This window comes from Podarcis vaucheri, assembly GCF_965113315.1.
Source record: "Podarcis vaucheri genome assembly, chromosome: 7".
Classification (NCBI taxonomy): Eukaryota; Metazoa; Chordata; class Lepidosauria; order Squamata; family Lacertidae; genus Podarcis; species Podarcis vaucheri.
Window position 1 is genome coordinate 32,028,151 of NC_138765.1, and position 19,257 is coordinate 32,047,407.

Here is a 19,257-nt window from a genome sequence, read left to right on the forward strand (position 1 = left end):
TGCTCTAAAATTGTGCCTGAAGCTGTAACATGTAACCATCTTGCTAAAGCTAAGCAGGCCATGTACACCCACCTCTGGAGGGAAGGTGGGAGATATATGTAATAAAATTAAATTATCAATATAAATGCATAATTTTAACAAAAGGCGAAAGTATTTTGATTCCCTGAGAAACAAGCTAAATAGTTTCCTATGGAATCTATAGATTAGGCCCTAACACATTCCAGGTTCTACAGTAGATTTAAAAAGCACTGGTTTATTTTGAAAATCTGCTTGCACAGCCTCACATCTTTCATCATCTGTACACATCCATTTTTAACACTACACTTTCTCTCCGCCCCCGCAGAATAGATTTACAATTCAGAATGACTCCTCTGAGATCATGGAGGTACAAAATTTGAAGATGTTTAGATGCAGGCAAGATGCTGTTGTAAGAAGTCTTCACTGCAGCACTTTCTAAATATAGCCATAAATATGTTGTTTATTTCCATTCACCTTTCAAATTTCAAATCCATCCTCAAAAATTGAATGTAACTGTTAAAAAAAAAAACCTCCCCTCCCCCTTCTATTTTTCATGTTGAAAGCTTTAAGGTGTCCAAATAAAGGTATGGAGAACTGAGAAGGATGCACAAGGGACAGAAGACGACTTCCCACGCCTCAGTTTTCTTCCTCAACACAATTTCACATGTTCTCTTTAAAAAGGAGGGGCAGCAATTGAACATGAGAATGAGGTGTGGGGAACAGAAAAGGGAACCAAAACTGCCTTTAAAAAAGTTAAAACCTTGATTTAAAAATGCCCTAGAACTTTAAGATATATATAATGTTAGGGAGCGAAACACAGGTGGGGAAAATATTCAGCCTCCATAATCATTTTTTAATGCATGAAAACACAGGCCTCAAATGCCTCGCCCAGAACTCTTCTTGGGAGTGCAATGCAGATTGTGCAAGTTGAAGATAAGACCAACGTAGAGAAGTGCAGGTTTGACGGTACTCAAGCTGCAGCTGCATCCAACAGGTAGAACATACCCTTTCACCTGCTCTCATATTTGTGCACCCAGGGATGCAGGCCAAGTGACATTCCAGGCATCTCATTATCAAAAGGGTTCCACTCTAGAGAGAGTTGCATCAGTTCCTTGCCTTGAGAAGTCTGTGCAGCCGCTGGACCAAGACCAAGCACCATCGGTGCTCTCCACCCACGTCTTTTATCGCTCCAAGTACTGAAATATACTCCGGGTTTCCTGAGCTGAAGTGCCATCAAGCCGTAGCCGTTTGGGAGAAGGGTTTGCAATGGCGACAGGAGCTCTCTTCTTGACCTAGAAGGTGACAGGAACCATGAGACCACAAAATCTCTTGAGCACGAGAATTTTTTAATTAACTTAATTGGCTCAGATATACGTTGACCATGCAAAAAGAACACTGCACTCTGTGAGAAGGAGGGTCCCTGCTTTTGTCCCCTGGACATTCTTATTTGCCACAGACAACTGAGCGAGTGGCTGTTTTCAAGTCTGAATTATATAATAACTCAGCAGTATTTTGATTATGGACCATAGGATGGCAGCTGGCCTTTCCTGCTAACAGGGCCATCTACCATTCTTGTCCTGGGCAACTTGGCTGGGTCAGGGCCCAAGCAGACAACACACACACACACACACACACACACACACACACACACACAGTATCTTTGTCACATTTAAGAAGGGCAAGGTAGCTGCTGACAGCCAGGAAACCACTCAAGATAGCAAAATGTAAGAATTGCCTTGCTGGATCAGATCAAAAGGTAATCTAGCAGAGCAATGATCTGCCAGATGTAATGGGAAGATTACAATCAAGGTTCCTGCCCCTTTGCCCCCCACATCAGGCAGTTATCATTAAACTTCTGTCACACATACCCCAAAACAAAGACACATTTTTCACTCTTGGTTGCAAACACCCGACTTCTTAAATCTTTCTTCATATGGATAATGCTGTCCGTTTCTGTTCCTTCTCCAGCTTCCTCCTATCATTGGCACTCCTGAACATAAACTACTCTTGCTTACCTTCAAGCAGTGCTAATGAGTCCCTACTAAAGCACTCTTCAAGGAGGCTGACAAACTTAGGAAGGAATGAAATATTGTTGTGGGAAGGAGGGGTTCTGAACTCCTAGGGAGCCTCTAAGGATGGATTAACTATCCTGCCCTAAAGCAGAGGTTGTGAATCTCAAACAGGGTTGTCATTGGCATGCTAAAGAGCACAAAGATACATAAAGAAGGGCAGCTTTTTAGCCACTCTGGCCCAGGTTCATCAAACCTGACTGGCAGCAACTCTAGCCCTAATACAAGATCCTTTAATGCAAGTACTGTATTACTGATTGTGCAAAGTAATACTTACGAAGGCATGTGCTCATCTATAGCCCAAGAATCCATCCCCAGGACATTCCATTGGATGCCCTGTAAACAGGATTCTAGGAGACTGGGAGGCAGGCCAAGACCACCCCAATGCCTGCTGCAATTGGACTTTCTCCTGCCCCACCCCCAGCATCAGTTTAACACCAGCTGCCCCGTAGGAATGATGCTGTTGTTTTGCCTGATGTTTAATGTTTTATGTAAGCTACTTTGGAAGGATCGTATTCTGGAAGGTGGGGCAAAATGAATGAATGCCACGTAATGCTGTTCTGCCTACAATATGAATGAGAAAGCTGTGCTTTAGATCCATATCATGATCATGTCTCAAATTCCTTGCCAGCCAAGAGTGCAAATTTTCCCTCAGACCATTCCTACTAAGGCATACCCAGTTCAAGGAACAAAAAATTAAAAGCAGACTAAGTAAATGATTCCGTTCAATTTAAATCAAGAGATTTCTACCTGGGGCTTGGACTTCTCCTTCGTCTCCTCGCTCTTGACTGGGGAGAGAGTCTGGAAGACGAAATTTCTTGAGTTCCTGGGGGCGTTTGGGCTGAGGTCTGACATGGCTGCCAGTTTCTGCAGGACTGCTTTGGGCCTGTTCAGCAGTGATCCATTCTTCAGCTGCAAAAAGGAGGAGGGGTGGATCCAGAGGCGAAACATTCAAGTAACATGACCTGAGTAGTACACTGAACACAATTTAAACCTTCAGAAGAACTGCTAGTCAAGTTGTTCTTTCTCACAGGAAAAATAATTCAGGACTAGCAATCCACTTGATCTCCATTGCTTAGTTTACTAAAATAAAATAATACAAGCAGACCTACACTGTTCAAAGAGAAACGATGTGACTCATTATGCAATTTGGTACTATCTCAGAAATGAAGCCCAATTTTAAAGAAAGCTGTCTAGACGCAATATGAGAAATGATGAAGGGAAGAAATAATCTATTCTCAAAAGAAATAATCTGTTCTCAAAACTACTAAAGTACTGACCTGTGGATCACTGGCAGACCGGAAAGTTTCAAATGGATTTCTGGGTAGTGATTTAGTTTCCTGTACAGCTATTGAGGGAGTTGCTAGGAAAGCAAAAGACAGATAAAGTTTTGAAACTTTGCAAGAGAAAGACTAAGAACTGTAGCGTACAATAATACATATCTGCCAATTCCCCTCCCAATGCCACTTGCTCTGTACAAAGGCAGCAAGGTTTTAGGAACAAGCCACTTGAAAGTATGGCCACAGCTGGGTCCATTCAAAGAACCTGAAAATCAACCCTGTGGGGGCAAACACCAATGTGAAGTTGGCCTTCTCAGTCATGGTGTTCTGACTTGTGGAAAGCCATTTCCAGAAAATTAAGGAAAGGAGGCACCTGGCATTACCATAAATCCAAGGCCCAGGTTAAACCTACTCTTTGAAGCAAGACTTTTGATGGCTAACGCTGATCTGCCGTGACTGCAGTTTTGGGGGGGTTTTGCATCATATTAGCTGCTGCCTCTCTTTCATTGTTTTTAAGACTGATCTGGCATTTCAGAAGTTTTATTTTTGTGAGCTGTTTTATAGCTTACAAATATTTAAAATGATATCAAAGTCTCACTAGGGTGCAAAAGTATTTTTTCAATCAACCTGCAGCCTTGGTGTGGAATTTTGGTGCTGAATTTTGGTGCCCACCCATCCCCATTCTGCTAGCATTCTACTAAGGTTCTGCTAGCATTCATAGCTCTTCAGTAAGAAACAGGTGTACCTTTCTTTTGTAGGGACTTCACAGTGACTTTTTTGGCCAGTTTCATGAACTGGCTGTTTTCATCGATATCCTCCTCTTCCCCTTTCTCCGACTGTAAATAAGCAGAATTTTCATTAGACCACATCACTATAAGCATGGAGCAAAAAGTAACTGAAAAAAGGTGCAGTTTCTTTAATGAATGACACTTTTACTAGTCATGTGCTTTCGCTTTTAAAAAAACACAACACTTTGGGAGGAGCCCAACAAAACAGTTCCACTAGTGCAAACATTTCTGGAACAGCACAATGGAACTTCCCCTCCCTGCTTGCACCTCCTAAATCTGTTGTGGGTTTCCCTCAACCTTCCCAAGTAGAGTTAGGGGGCATATGGGGAGAGGAGAGGGAGGGGAAGTTCTGCTTGCGCTGGCAGAATTATTTAGCTGTATACCACTCTTTGAACTTAAGAGGCCAGTTCCAACCGTTGTTTGTTGTTTAGTCATTTAGTCGTGTCCGACTCTTTGTGACCCCATGGACCAGAGCACGCCAGGCACTCCTATCCTCCACTGCCTCCCGCAGTTTGGTCAGACTCATGTTTGTAGCTTCGAGAACGCTGTCTAACCATCTTGTCCTCTGTCGTCCCCTTCTTCTTGTGCCCTCAATCTTTCCCAACATCAGGGTCTTTTCCAGGGAGTCTTCTCTTCTCATGAGGTGGCCAAAGTATTGGAGCCTCAGCTTCATGATCTGTCCTTCCAGTGAGCACTCAGGGCTGATTTCCTTAAGAATGGATACGTTTGATCTTCTTGCAGTCCATGGGACTCTCAAGAGTCTCCTCCAACACCACAGTTCAAAAGCATCAATTCTTCGGCGATCAGCCTTGTTTATGGTCCAGCTCTCACTTCCATACATCACTACTGGGAAAACCGTGGTTTTTACTATACCGTTATGTGGCAGCAAACTTGCATCTGTCATTGAGTGTACCCTCTTCAGGGAATTGCAGCCAATCTTACCTCTCTGACAAGGGATGCCAATTTTTGTGCCTTTTAGAGGTATACTTAAAACAAGTTATGTATGTTTTTAAAAAAAACATACATATGTGAAATAATCCATAAAAGAATTTATTACTGAAATTTTGCTGTACTTGCAAGATACTGGCACAGTTCTTACTTCACAATCCATTAACGGACATTGACGGTTGTGTTTTAAAACCTTTTCACCATCAATTTTATAAACTCCCCAGACATCTTCATCCATATTGCCTGCTATTTTATAAAGAAGACTACCACTGGCCCAGTGGAAGATGCTATCTTCAGTATTATTATTTTCTTACATTAGAATGTTTGCACAACCAAGAAATCATAATATAATAATAATAATTTATTATTTATACCCCACCCATCTGGCTGAGTTTCCCCAGCCACTCTGGGCAGCTGCCAATCAAGTATTAAAAACAATACATCGTTAAATGTTAATATTACTAAATATTAGTATAATAGAATACTAAATATCTATGGCTTGTAACCAAGAACAGATCGGGGGGGGGGGGACATTTCAGCTCTCAGCTCAGTCTGTCATAAAAGCAGGCTAAATGAAATGGTCCAGGAAGAAGCCTATCCACGAAGGTAAGCTACCTGCTCCCGAAGCCACTGCTCCCGCTCAAAGCGCTCCTTCCTCCACTTCGCCTCTGTCTCATCCAGATGGTCTTCGTTTTCATCATCGTTCTCTGCATCATTGTGGAACATATCCTCCTGAAAAGCATTGTCTGAAAGCGGAGACACAAAAGGGAAATGGTTCTGGCCACTGCTGCCTGAAATGCTCTACTTAAAAGTGTTAAATGCAGAAAAAGCATTGTGGGCCTGGTGAGGGAGAAAGAGATGAGGATTTGGACTGGGATTTGGACAGTTGTGGTAGGGATAGAAGGGGAAAGCGAGAGACCCTCCTGCTGGAGTTTGGGTTTGCTAATGTAGCCTGCAGAACAGACAGCATATTTGCATAAACAGTATCAAAGCAGCTTACAATTTTAATACAATAAAAACCACACAAAAATGTAAAACAGATCAGCAGCTATTGCATATTTTAGAGACTGAAAGATGATAGGGAGTAAAGGTCTGTTTCACTCCTTCTCTAGGACAATTTGTGACCAACTAAGCTGAACACAGAGAACAAGCCATGTAGGGTCTCAATAAGCCTTCTTGTTCCCCCCCCCTGCCTGCGACCACAAACAGCGGCTTATCAACTTGTATCAGGCATGGCTCATTCATCTTCATGGGTCACCAGTTGTGCAGGCTTGCTCTAGAATAAGACAGCATTATACCTATGTTCTTCCACCTGAACTTCCTCATTCGCCCAGGGCCATCGCTGTGCAAATCTCCATCAGCAAGGTATCTCTCTTGAAACAAGCGCAGCTGTCGTTTGTCATCATCCAGCATCACCTTCCTAAAAAGTATCCATGTGTAAGGGTGGGGAAACTGAAATTAGTCTTCATTCAAAAACAAGGCTGTGCTTTCAGAAAAGCACAACCACAAACTGTAATTTAAGCTGATGTATCTGCGGCTACTGACATGTGTATTTTGTTGACTTGATCCTGGAGTTCTGCATCTGTAGGGAGGACCTCATCAAGGACTTCATCTTCATAAACATCAAGTTCCTCACCGTCATATTCATCCTCACTCCCCATCTCACTTCCCGACAGCTCAGCCTCCTCTTCCATGAAGTCCTGCAATTTGCTGAAATGTTTTGAGAGGAGGGAAAGAAAGCCAGGAATCCATGTTGAGTCTAAAAAGATTTAAGGAGCTGCTGCACATCATGACAAACTTCATCTTACCCAGAACTGCCAACATTAGCTGGCAGAGTCTCAAATCCAGCCCTCCAAGACTCTGTTCTCAGCCCTTCAAGGAAAAAACATTTATACCTTGCAAGCCAGGAGTTGAAGTGAAACTTCCATACATACACAGGATGTGCTTAACTCACCAAAGTACAGCACATTGTGTGAGTACAACACTTAAAGATACTGTGAAATATTGCAAATCCCAAGTTAGGAGATACCCTAACATGCAATAGAAATTTTCAACATCATGCCAGTCTTTAAGGCTACAGAAGTTGTAAGCCTACATTTTTAAAAACTAGTTATGCATTATTCCTATTAGTAGTAGCAGTATTACTATTATTATTTTATTAATATAGGCCAAATCCATGCTTCTAAAAGATGCAACAAAATAGAAACAATTAAGCCCCAATCAAAATGAAGCAAGACAAGGAACCTGAGGCTCTCCTCTTTTCCTTTCATCATATAAAACCTTTGCCTTCAGCCATGGTTTTTATTCTTCCCAATAAATTTCAGAAACATTTGTTGCCATTTATTTAATACAGAATTTAGTTTATTAATATATTGAAATAAGAACAGATGCCAAGGGTAAACTGAATCAAGTTCCTTCCTGCTGTGGCCTTTTTGTGGTGTCTTCACAAGAGTGTGTCACTGAGCTCATTTCAGCAGCATCCAGAAAAATAAACAGGTTAGCCCTCTGAGTACCCTTCCCCTTGCCTGCTTCATAGTCAGCCCACCCTTTCCTTAAATGGAACTGGGCTGTCAAACCCTGCAGTTGTTCAAGCAGCGGCTGATTCCCACTGTTGCCTCCTTGCTGCACGCTGCCTTCACCAACCATTCAGTGCAAAAGCAGATTTGCCTTAAGCATCCCACATATCTCAGTCTGTGTCCAATTTGCATCGAGCCATGTCAGGGGTGGCTAAGGTTTTGTGGCCTGAGGGCAACCCAGTCAGATAGGTAAGATCTAAGTAATCTCTTCTTCTTCTTCTTCTTCTTCTTCTTCTTCTTCTTCTTCTTCACCACCACTGTTGGCTGACACTTGAAGATTCCATGCCAGCCATTGGTGGGATCACACACACACACACACACACACACACACACAGAGAGAGAGAGAGAGAGAGAGAGAGAGAGAGCTCCCCTGCCTGCAGATCAACTGAGGAGGTGATTATCCCCCTCCAAGTGCATAAAGTTCAGCAAACTTGCCAAGAAAGCCCCTGGAAAGATTTTTCTGCCAGCATCTTTCAAGCCTGTCCCTTTTTATTTTTAGTTAGCTTCATATACTGCATTGATCCTGTTTATTGCAAAACTATAAAGGCTAGAAGGATTTACTTACAATTTCTTCTTCATTCCTTCCCTTCGTCTCAACACTTCCTCTTCATCATCATCATCTACTTCATCTTCACTCTCTTCTTCTTCCTCTGTCTCTCCTTCCTTTTCCTCCTCCTGCTCATCGTCCTCCTCCTCTTTGTTCTTTTCATCCTATCAATTCAGGAAATGAATTCAGAATTTCCTTTAGTATCTTATCAACTCCTTTACTACCTCCTATATTTCAAGCTTGCTCTTTTATTTAAACCACACAGTTAGAAGGTGGTGTCTACATGGGACTTCCGGTTCCGGTCGCGGACGGAGAGGGAGCGCGGAGAGCCAAGCGGAAAGCTCTTCGTGTAGCTCGGCGATTAGGGGGTGTCGCAAGGGCACTGCGCCCCCCAGAAAAAGCGGAAGCCCAGGGGGGGTACCCCTGGGGGAAGGATCCCGGCAGCGTGGGAGCGGCGCGCCACCTCTGTGCGTTCTCCTGCACGGCGAGCACAGGGGGAGGGGCCGCGAGCGCAACCAGGGAGAACTCCGTCTCCGAGCTACGATGCCCCCAGCTCTCACCGAGAAAGCGACGAACCTCTAAAAGCTTAAAACGGAATCCCCACCGTGGAGGCTCTTAAAACAACGACAAAAAGACATAGAAGTTCAGGTGGGTGAGTCCGGGTTGCAACAGTTCTTTTTTGTACGGTCTCCACCCGAATGAGGGTTAAAATGGCGCAGACTTTGAAATCGTCGGCGGTTGGGAAGGAAGCTAACTCATAACAGCCGAACTGTATGCACACAAAACGAGGAGAGATATTTCTGGACAAACGAAGTGAACCTTTTATATATAGATGGGATTAAAAACTATTATTATACACAGAACGAGTTAGAACGTTTGAGAACTGCTTATTTGAGTTGCCTGAGTTGGATACTCCCCCCATTTTGACTTTGGGGAGGACAACAATTTGGCTGCCCGTCTGGTTTATTTTTGAGATAACTATTTGGCTTTTTACTTGAGACAACTATCCATTTTTTTTTTTTTTTGCATGGGCCTCCTGCAGTACTTTATTAAATATACGCAGCAATAACGCTACTGAAGAAATAGTTTGGAGAGACAAGAAGAAGAGGGGAATATAGAGGAGGTCCAGATAAGAAACTATTACAGCTGTCTTTGTGGATACCTATCTCTGAGGCCAGTTATTTTAAGGACTTAGCAGTTCTTAGTTCTTCATGTGGTGAAGTATTTTTTCTGTGTGAACTAGGCGGTTTTATACTGAGGACTGTGCAATGTTTATTTTGTATTGAATACTCCCCTCTCTCCCTGCTTCCCCCATATTTCCTGATTTATGTTTTTTCTTTACTGTTTTTATATATATATATATAGATAGTGTTTCACCCTCCGCCCCGCCTCTCTTACCCAGCCTGTAATTTTTATATTGCCAAGTACCCCGCCTCCCCTCCACCCCTTTTAATAGTAAGAACTCACTGACCGTTGGAATAGCCCAATAATCATACTAACTATCACACGATATTTGGATATTTGGTCGCTGTTATTTGTTATTTTGTTATATGCTGTGCTATCTTGTTATTGGACACTTTATTAAGTTACTTTCATTAAGCTACCAATTACAGAGAGAGAAAAGGATAGGATTGTGAATCACGATAGAGACTCCCCTGTTGGACTGAGAGACATTGGAGAGACTGGAAAGCTCAAGCGTAGTCGGAGAGAGATTTTCAACGTAGTCGGAATCACCAATTAGGACAATCACCTCAATCTGTGGACCTGAACTGCTTCTTTTATTTAGATGAGATTTTGGAACAGTACGCCTACTGCGACCTCCCCTTAGGGTTACTTCAATCAAGAATACCTGTGGTTTAATTACAAAGGTGGATATATTTGATATCTTAGACAGGCAAGAAGGGGAGGAGGACTGAGGGAGAGTGGCACCCCAAGACTACGTTTTTTTGGCGTAGCCAGTGAGACTGCCCAGAAAGGCTGAACGGGCCCACAGAGCGGAAATAAGCAGATTGTGCGCCCCCGAGGGGAGAGAACTAGCCCTAAAAGATTACAGCAGACAGCTAAAATTAAAATGCAGGGGAAGAATGGAAAAAGGGGAGGGGGCACCCCAGGTGAAAGGAAAATATCCAGACAGGAAGAAATCAAAGATTTAGACTTTTTGTGGCTAAAAATTAAGGAGGAACTTAAGCAAAATGAAAACCACATAGAAAATAAACTAGAGGAACTACAGGAGAGGATAGATAGGAGAATAGAAGGAGCAATAGGGGAGCTCTCAAACAAAGTTCAAGAGCTAACGGTCAAAACCAAGACATTCGAGGAAACTAACAAAAAAATTCAAAAAGAGGTGAGAGAACAAAAAAGGGAGACAGAAAAAGTGAAAGAGGAGATGCGAGAACTGAACAAAACACAGGAACAGATATGGGATAGCATTGCAATGACAGAAATGCGACAAAGACAAATGCACCTAAAATTCAGAGGTATAGAAGAGGAGATGAATGAGAACGTTAGAGAGAAAATAACAAAGGAACTAGCGAAGTGGCTAGAGGTGAAGGAGGAGGAGGTTGCATACACGATAGATAACGCATTCAGAATTAAAATAAGAACGTACCAGAACAGGACTAAGAAACCCCTTGGGGACTGCTTAGTAGTGTTCAACTCAATAGGAATGAGGAATATGATACTTAAAACGAGTTATCACAAAAAATTAATAATAGGTGGCAGACCAATAATTGTACTTAAAGAGATCCCAGTTAGATTGTTACGTAAAAGGGAGGGATATAGATACATAACAGGTGTCCTCAGAAGGAATAACATTTCATTCAGATGGGAATTCCCCGAAGGAATTGCTTTTTTTTTTAAGGACAAAAGATTTAAATTGACTAATCCTTTAGAGATAGAAAAGTTTCTGAGGAGATACGAAAGGGAGCTGGGCAAAAAGGAGGACAGAGCAATAGATAGAAAGGAAGTAGGAGACGGGAAAGCAGAAGAGGAGGAAAGGACAAGGTTGAGAAGGGGGGAGGGAGAGGTAGACGAGGGGAGGGAAGAGGAGGAAGGTGAGGTGGAAGAGGAGAATACAGAAGAAGAGGAGGAAGTTAGGAATTGAAAGTTCGTAATAGACTTGATACTTAATTTTAGCAATGTCTTTAACCTTTCTAACATGGAATGTAAACGGTTTAAACGAAAAATTAAAAAGAAATAAAATAGAGAAAGTCTTGAGAAATAAAAAATGTGATGTGGTTTGCTGCCAGGAGACACACATAGCTAAAAAACACAAGCATATATTGGTTAATAAAAAATTAGGAGTGGAATTTATAAACTCTGAGGTGAATAAAAAGAGAGGCTTGGTAATTTACGTGAAAGAGAAACTGGAACCCAAATTAATCTGTAAAGACGAAGAAGGGAGGATTCTGGGAGTCCAAATTACTTACCAAGGGGAAAGAATCAACGTAGTATCAGTCTATGCTCCTAACACAAATCAAATTGAATTCTTTAGAAAATTGGAACAAGTACTACTAGAATTGGAAAATTATAAGCTAATTTTACTTGGTGATATGAATGGAGTCCCGGAACCTGAGATAGATAGAAGTGAAAAAAAGAGGAAAAGGAATCAGGGGAAACTCCCCAAAACCTTTGATGATCTCCAAGAAAACCTAGATCTAATTGACATCTGGAGACTTAAAAACCCTACAGAAAAACAGTTTACACATTTCTCAGGAGTCCATCAAAGCTGGGGTAGAATAGACCAGATCTGGGTCTCTAGAGAGCTCTCTACAAGATCGGTGAAATGTGAAATAGACCCCAGAACACTCTCGGACCACAATCCTATATTTCTGGAAATAAAATGTAAGTTATTAGGACCTTATAGATGGAGAATGAACGATTATTTATTGGAACAGGATGACGTTATCGAGAAGGCTAAGAACACCGTGAAAGAATATTTTGATCAAAACTTGAACAAAGGAACAAAAATTGATGTGGTCTGGGACGCAAGTAAAGCAGTCCTCAGAGGCTTCTTGATCCAACAGAATAAATACAGGAAGAACTTGAGAGAGGCCAAAAAGGACGAAATAGTTAAACAACTAAAAGAAGTAGAGAGAAAATTAACAAAAAACCCCGGAGATGAGAAGGCTAAACAACTCGGCAAATTATTACAAACCCAATACTCAACACTGATAAATCAAGAAATAGAATGGGGAATAAAAATGATGAAACAGAAATATTTCGAATCGGCAAATAAAACAGGTAAATTATTAGCGTGGCAATTGAGGAAAAGGAAAAAACAGAGAGTGATCAATAAAATTAAATTGGAAACTCAAACAATAGATGACCCTAATGAGATAAAAGAAAAGTTTCTCCAGTATTACGAAACCCTGTATAAAAAGAAGGAAGATGAAGATTTAAATGAGATAGGAAAGTATTTGGAAAGTAGTAGAGGCGAACAACTATTAGAAGAAGAAAAGGCACTTTTAAACGAACCAATAACGGTGGAAGAGGTCAGGATTACAATTAAGAAAATGAAACCGGGGAAGGCTCCAGGCCCGGATGGCCTGTCTCAAAAATATTATAAAATTCTAGAGGAATATCTGGCCCCGGTCCTGTGTAATGTAATGAACAATATTCTACAGGGGGGGGAAATACCTGATTCATGGAGAGAGGCACATATTACGGTAATTCCGAAAACAGACTTGGATACGCTCGATATAAAGAACTATAGACCAATATCACTGCTTAATGTTGACTATAAGATCTTTGCAGGAATAATGGCGAGCAGACTAAAAAAAATACTTGAATAGAGCGATCCATAGAGACCAAGCCGGATTTCTGCCCGGCAGGCAGATTAAAGATAATGTAAGGCATATAATTAACATAATTGAATACTTGGATATCAGAATCGATATCCCCGCAGCCTTAGTCTTTATAGATGCCGAGAAGGCCTTCGATAATGTATCCTGGCACTTTCTCATAAAGTGTATGGAGAAGGCAGGAATAAGAGGGCCATTCCTAAGAGGTATAAAATCGATTTATTCAGATCAGAGAGCGAAACTAATTATTAATAGTAACCTGACTAACTCATTTAAGATTACCAAAGGTACAAGACAGGGGTGCCCTTTATCACCCCTGCTATTTATCTTGGTTTTGGAAGTTATACTAAACAAGATAAGAGAAACATCGGAAATAAGAGGGATTAGAATAGGCACAAAAGAGTATAAAGTTAAGGCTTATGCCGACGACTTAGTAGTTTCATTAGAAGATCCAGCAAAAGGGATTAACACAGTGATTGAGTTAATGGAAGCGTTTGGTAGACTATCTGGCTTTAGATTGAACAGAACTAAAACGAAGATGCTGGTAAAAAACGTTGATGAACAAGTAAAAAATAAAATCGAGTTGGAATCCGGGATAATGGCATCAAAAAAGGTTAAATACCTGGGTATCTGGATTACCCCAAAAAATATAAATCTGGTGGAAGATAATTATAATAGAACCTGGAAAGAGTGTAAAAGAGACTTGGAAAGCTGGAGCAGATTAAAACTCTCCTGGGAGGGGAGAATGGCTGCCATTAAAATGAGTATTCTTCCAAAAATGATATTCCTATTCCAAAATATCCCAGTAGTCAGGGGCACAACAATGTTCAAAGACTGGCAGAGGACCCTTTCCAGATTTATCTGGCAGGGTAAAAGGGCCAGAATTAAGTATAAGTTGCTCACCGATAGGAGGGACAGAGGAGGGTTTGCGGTCCCTAACCTGCAACTATATTATGAGGCTTCGTGCCTTTGCTGGACCAAGGAATGGATAGTTTTGGACAATACCGACCTATTGGATTTAGAGGGTTTTGATATTAGACATGGGTGGCATGCGTACCTGTGGCAGGATAAGGGGAAAACACACAAAGGATTTTCTAACCATATTATAAGAGGAGCGCTGTTGGAGGCGTGGAATAGGTGTAAAAGATTAGTAGAAAAAGATACCCCATGGTGGCTGTCACCCGTTGATATTTTAGTAACTAAGAAACTAAATATGGAAGGTAAAAGGTGGACATATGCTGACCTCCTAAGAAGATCGGATAAAGGATGGGAAATTAGACCCTACGAAGAATTAAAAGACAAATTAACGGGATGGATACAATACCACCAAATCAATGCTGTTTGGAGGGAACATAAAAAAGCCGGAATGAGCAAGAACAAATCTAAATTCCAACTAGAAATAATAGAAGGAAAGTCTAAACTCCTATCTAAAATGTATGACCAGCTATTAGAGTGGGATACAATGGATGAGGAAATCAAAGACGTTATGATTAAATGGGCCATAGATTTAGGACACCCCATAGAATATGAAAGATGGACAAAACTCTGGACTAAAGACATGAAATTTTCAGCTTGCGTCAGAATCCGAGAAAATATGGGGAAGATGATGTACAGGTGGTACATCACCCCAGTAAAATTAGCCAAAATGTATAAAACTGGGGAAAAGACGTGCTGGAAGTGTAAGAAGAAAGAGGGAGACTTCTTTCATATGTGGTGGTCCTGTGAAGAAGTAAAAAGGTTTTGGGGGCTGGTTTACGATGAGTTAAAAAAGGTCCTAAAATACACATTCCCTAAAAAGGCCGAGGCATTCCTTTTAGGAATGGTGGGAGAAGAAATTAAAAAAGACGACCAAACCCTCTTCCAATACGCAACAGTATCCGCAAGGATACTGTTAGCTCAGAGCTGGAAAACACCTAACATTCCAATGATTAGTGATTGGCAGAATAAATTAATTGAATACATGGACATAGCAATGATGACTCAGAAGATCAGGCAACAAAGAAACAATAAATTTATTAATGATTGGAATAAATTTCTCTCATACATGGAATCGATTTTAGGAAATGTTAAAGTCTCAGTCGGTATGATATAAAAACCGCGAGGTAACAATAGCGATTGGATGAAGACACTGCTGAATATATTGTTGAGTTATGGCTCTCAACGTGGTGGTGGGAAGTCAAATAATGTAATGGATTTGTATAAGGTTTGCGTATTTAAGCAGCAAGGAACTTAAACTTGGTCTGTATATTCTTATTTTTGTTTTTTGTTTTTGTTTTTTATGGAAGATGTATATATGTTTTTTTTAACTGTTGGAATATAATAAAGGTTTTTAAAATTTTTTTTTAAAAAAAAAGAAGGTGGTGTCTACATGATGATTGTTTAGGAGCATAGAAAACCCACAGAATGAGCTACTGGGTACAGCCTCCAGCTTCATTTAAAAAGCCATAGAAATGGGAATGGAAGAGCACAGGGCAATGTCTGTTGAAATCTCAGGAGCCTGAGGGGTGACTGAACAAGATACTGAGGGTTTAGGCTTGAGGCTTCAGTGCCCTGCAAAGGTACTCCCCATGACCACTAAAGGCAGAATCAGTTACATGAAGTAAGGAAAAATATGCAAATTTGCTTAGTATGCACATTCAGGCTGCAGAATGGAGTTTCTCTTCAAATCCATTTACTCTGGGGAATACCCAGCCCTGCCCATTAGCTTCTGGTGGACTAGTTGAGTAGAACATTGGCTTTGGGGTGGGAGTGGAAATAGTTAAGGTTTTGTGTGGAATGCATGCCTGCTGTTTAATTCTGGAATAACCACAATAGTTTGCAGTACTCACTTCTTCACTATCAAAGGCATGGTCATCTGTTAAGAGACAGAAGTCTCCAAATTCTTCTTCCTCGTCTTCTTCCACTTCTCTACAAGAAAGGATTTTTAAAAGGGAAGAAAAAGACTTGCTTAGCAACTGGAATCTAGCAAAGTGGGAATGTGCAAGTGGGAACACAGGAGTCCAATATACATTTGGAGGGCCACAGGCATCTTGCCCCTGCTGTACAACCTGTCACACCTAGTTAAGCCATGACAGAACATGGTGAACAAAACAAAAAGCATTAGGACTTATCTATCCTCACGGTCTCCAAGATGTCACATGGACTAGCTGCGGCTAATTTTCTGGAGTTTAGTTTGGTGTAGAAAGGTAAACAATAAGGAGAGGTAGCACTACTTCTTGGCGACTAGGCCAGTGAAAAATTCTGCTTAACTGAGAAGTTTTCTCCTCCCAGTCCTACCGATTATCTCAATACAATGGATGTTTTCATGCTCCCTCTACTGAAGGAGAGGAAAACATTTGGAGAACTGAGTTGCACACCTCCAAGGCTTACCTCTCAGTTGAAAAAGAGCCAGAACAAAGAGCTACTGCCTCAGCCATTGGATCATCAGTGCTGTTCTCTTTTTCCAGTTTAGGGTTTGCTGAGGAGGATCGAATGGGAGAATCTGAGAAAGAAACCAGAATTGAGATGTCACTGGAACAGGGTCCAACAGGCAGAACCCAGCTGGTCCCAGATAAAGTGTTCTTGTATCCCCAGCCCTTAAACTTATTAAAAAGCTGCTGCTGCTAAAGAAACAGCAATTCCTCTACCTAATATTGGGAGCTTTTATTTCTCTATATATTATAATGTAAGAAAGTCATCACACAGCTCCCATTGGAGGGTTTGCATAGAGTCAGGGAAGAGGAGCAGAAGAGAAGGCTGGTTGCACAGCAGCAGCGACTATGACATGGAGTTAAGAAGAGAGGAACAATGAAAGGGGAAAATGTGGCTGTTTCAAACAATAGCAAAAGTCTGAGTAAAGTGAAAGGTGGGTATCACTTAGAGGAAAATTGCAGTTTTAAGCAACAGCAGGGGTTTAAGTAAAACAGAGATGGAGAGATACTAAGACTGAGAAAGTGACAATTGTCAGCAATGGCAGAGGTTGGACTCAGCCATTGATACCCAAGATGTGATTGTAATCTGTTTAACTACTTCTATTTTTAAATTTTGGGACCTGCTGGTGAAGGGCAGGTAATAAATCTAATGTCAATAAATAATGATGATAATAGACCAAGCAGGGGAGACACTATGTTTAAAACTAAGGTTTGGGTACAGCAAGAAGAGAATTTGGAAAGGCTCTGTTGTGCTAGCTTCTGTGTGCGCCCATCTTTGCTATTTCTCCTCATTAAAACTATTTGGTTTCAAATAAGGAAAAAAAATCCTCAGTGTCTTTCCATCTTTCCTTTACTCAAACTCTACTGTTGCTTAAAACTGCAATTTTCACATTTGTCCCTCCACTCCCACTTTACTGAAACTTCTGCCAGGTTGAGGAACTTCTTTCCTGGGATGGGACTTCTAGCTCCCTTGACAGGGGCCTTCAGTCACAACAAGAGCTTTTCGGGCAAGCAGTCAGACTACTAAGCTGTTGCATTTTATACAGGTTTCCTTAATCAGATTGTTATATATGCTGTTCTTACCTCCTTATCTTGTTTATTGTTATCCTACATGTGTCTACTATGCTGCAAGCAGCCTTCAGCAGTGTGTACATTGAAAATCAAGAGTAAAAATTATTTTTAACGGAATAAAATTGCCATTTTTAAAAAAATCCACAGACAAAACCGTTAAATTTACTTGCCAAAACAAAGTACCTACTAGCCTCTTTCCCTTTGGTTTGATCATCATATTCTGGGTGTAGAATTTAGCAAAAGCCTACCGAAGGTGGTATGTGCAACCCCAGCTCTGGCTATAAGGAGCAAGATCCACAACTTACTCTGAGAAGCAAACTTTCCAGAGCAAAGGTTGAGCAGCTCTTCCATGTTCTGCTTCTTGCCATGGTAAGTGTTGGGAGGACACTTGTTCTGAGAGGCAAACTGGCCAGAGCACAGATCCAACAGCTCATCCATGTTTGCATCCATGGCGTTCTCGTCCATGCTAGCCAACGGTAGGCGGTCCTTGGATGACTGGTATTTGTTCCGGTGATGGCCAACATTCAAAAACCTGAAAGCAAAATTTACGACAGTCTTTGAAAAAGTCCACAGTCATCAGAGGAAGCTCAGGTGGTTTGGCAGGAAAGGTCTCCAACATGGACATTTTGGGATGCTTCTTCTGTAGGTGCACTCACACAGGGTAAACACCATTGTGTAACTGTTTCAGCATTTTCTTTTAGGACTTACCTACCTTGGACAACTTTTATTTACTTGCTTTGTGTATACAGTGTCATCAAAGTGAAAGAATTTTACAGTTTCTCAAGGAATGTTCAATCTAAACTTTGACACAAAGAAAGCAGAGGAACAGGGGTGGGGAAGTGCGGATGTGGTTTTTATTTTCCCAGGGTTTTTAAACGCTTGTGCATTCTTGTTATGCTTCTTGGTATAATCCTGTTGGCTGCCTTTATATTGTGGCACTTCAATATATTTGTGTTAATTTGTTTAACAGTAGCTTTAACTTTGTGTAAGCTGCCTTGGGAACCTCTTGAAGGGCGGGGTATAAATTATAATACAGTGGTACCTCGGGTTAAGTACTTAATTCATTCCGGAGGTCTGTTCTTAACCTGAAGCACCACTTTAGCTAATGGGGCCTCCCGCTGCTGCTGCGCCGCCAGAGCACAATTTCTGTTCTCATCCTGAAGCAAAGTTCTTAACCCGAGATACTATTTCTAGGTTAGCAGAGTCTAACCTGAAGTGTATGTAACCTAAAGCGTATGTAACCTGAGGTACCACTGTAAAAATAACTTGAAAATGATTTCACTCCACTCCAGACTGTGAGCAAAGTTTTTTACACCTTGGGTTAAGATTTGGTAGGGCTGTGGGGCCTGTATGAAAATTGTTTTCAGGCTAGATTCATTCCACGAGCTGCCAATAGTCAAAAAGATCAAGACACACACACACCTTCCCAATAGGCCTGTGAACTAAATAACTCTGAAATATGGCCTGCTGGTTGAAGATTTGTCACAGAGCCAGCAACTTGACTTCATTGCTAAGTCATTGAGGATACTGTGCCTTGGACTGAAAAGTGGAAGCTTATCCTTTTCTACCATCAAACTAACTTCCTCTCATGGGTTCCAGGATTCAAGCCTATTATCTACTACTAGTAGATACTGAGCACACAGGCAACAGCAAACCAGCAGCTTCCATTTCTGAGACTGAGAAACCATTCTCTGAAGAGTGGGTGCATTTCATCCCTCTGTTTATTTGTTCTAACCATTCACAATCCT

At 41.3% G+C, this 19,257-nt stretch overlaps 1 protein-coding gene across 1 annotated transcript in view; it reads right to left on the reverse strand.

Annotated features, from left to right (window-relative positions):
• Window positions 1–233: 233 nt before the first annotated feature.
• Window positions 234–19,257, reverse strand: part of CLSPN (claspin) — a 39,587-nt gene continuing 20,563 nt past the window's right edge. The window contains exons 14-24 of the mRNA XM_082233344.1: window positions 17,815–18,041; window positions 16,398–16,509; window positions 15,857–15,935; window positions 8,245–8,390; window positions 6,649–6,813; window positions 6,402–6,523; window positions 5,719–5,849; window positions 4,113–4,203; window positions 3,368–3,450; window positions 2,838–2,999; window positions 234–1,310 (exon numbers count right to left, since the gene is read on the reverse strand). Of these exons, the coding sequence (XP_082089470.1) occupies window positions 1,200–1,310; window positions 2,838–2,999; window positions 3,368–3,450; window positions 4,113–4,203; window positions 5,719–5,849; window positions 6,402–6,523; window positions 6,649–6,813; window positions 8,245–8,390; window positions 15,857–15,935; window positions 16,398–16,509; window positions 17,815–18,041 (1,429 nt within the window). The 3' untranslated portion in view covers window positions 234–1,199. The remainder of the gene's footprint in view (window positions 1,311–2,837; window positions 3,000–3,367; window positions 3,451–4,112; window positions 4,204–5,718; window positions 5,850–6,401; window positions 6,524–6,648; window positions 6,814–8,244; window positions 8,391–15,856; window positions 15,936–16,397; window positions 16,510–17,814; window positions 18,042–19,257) is intronic.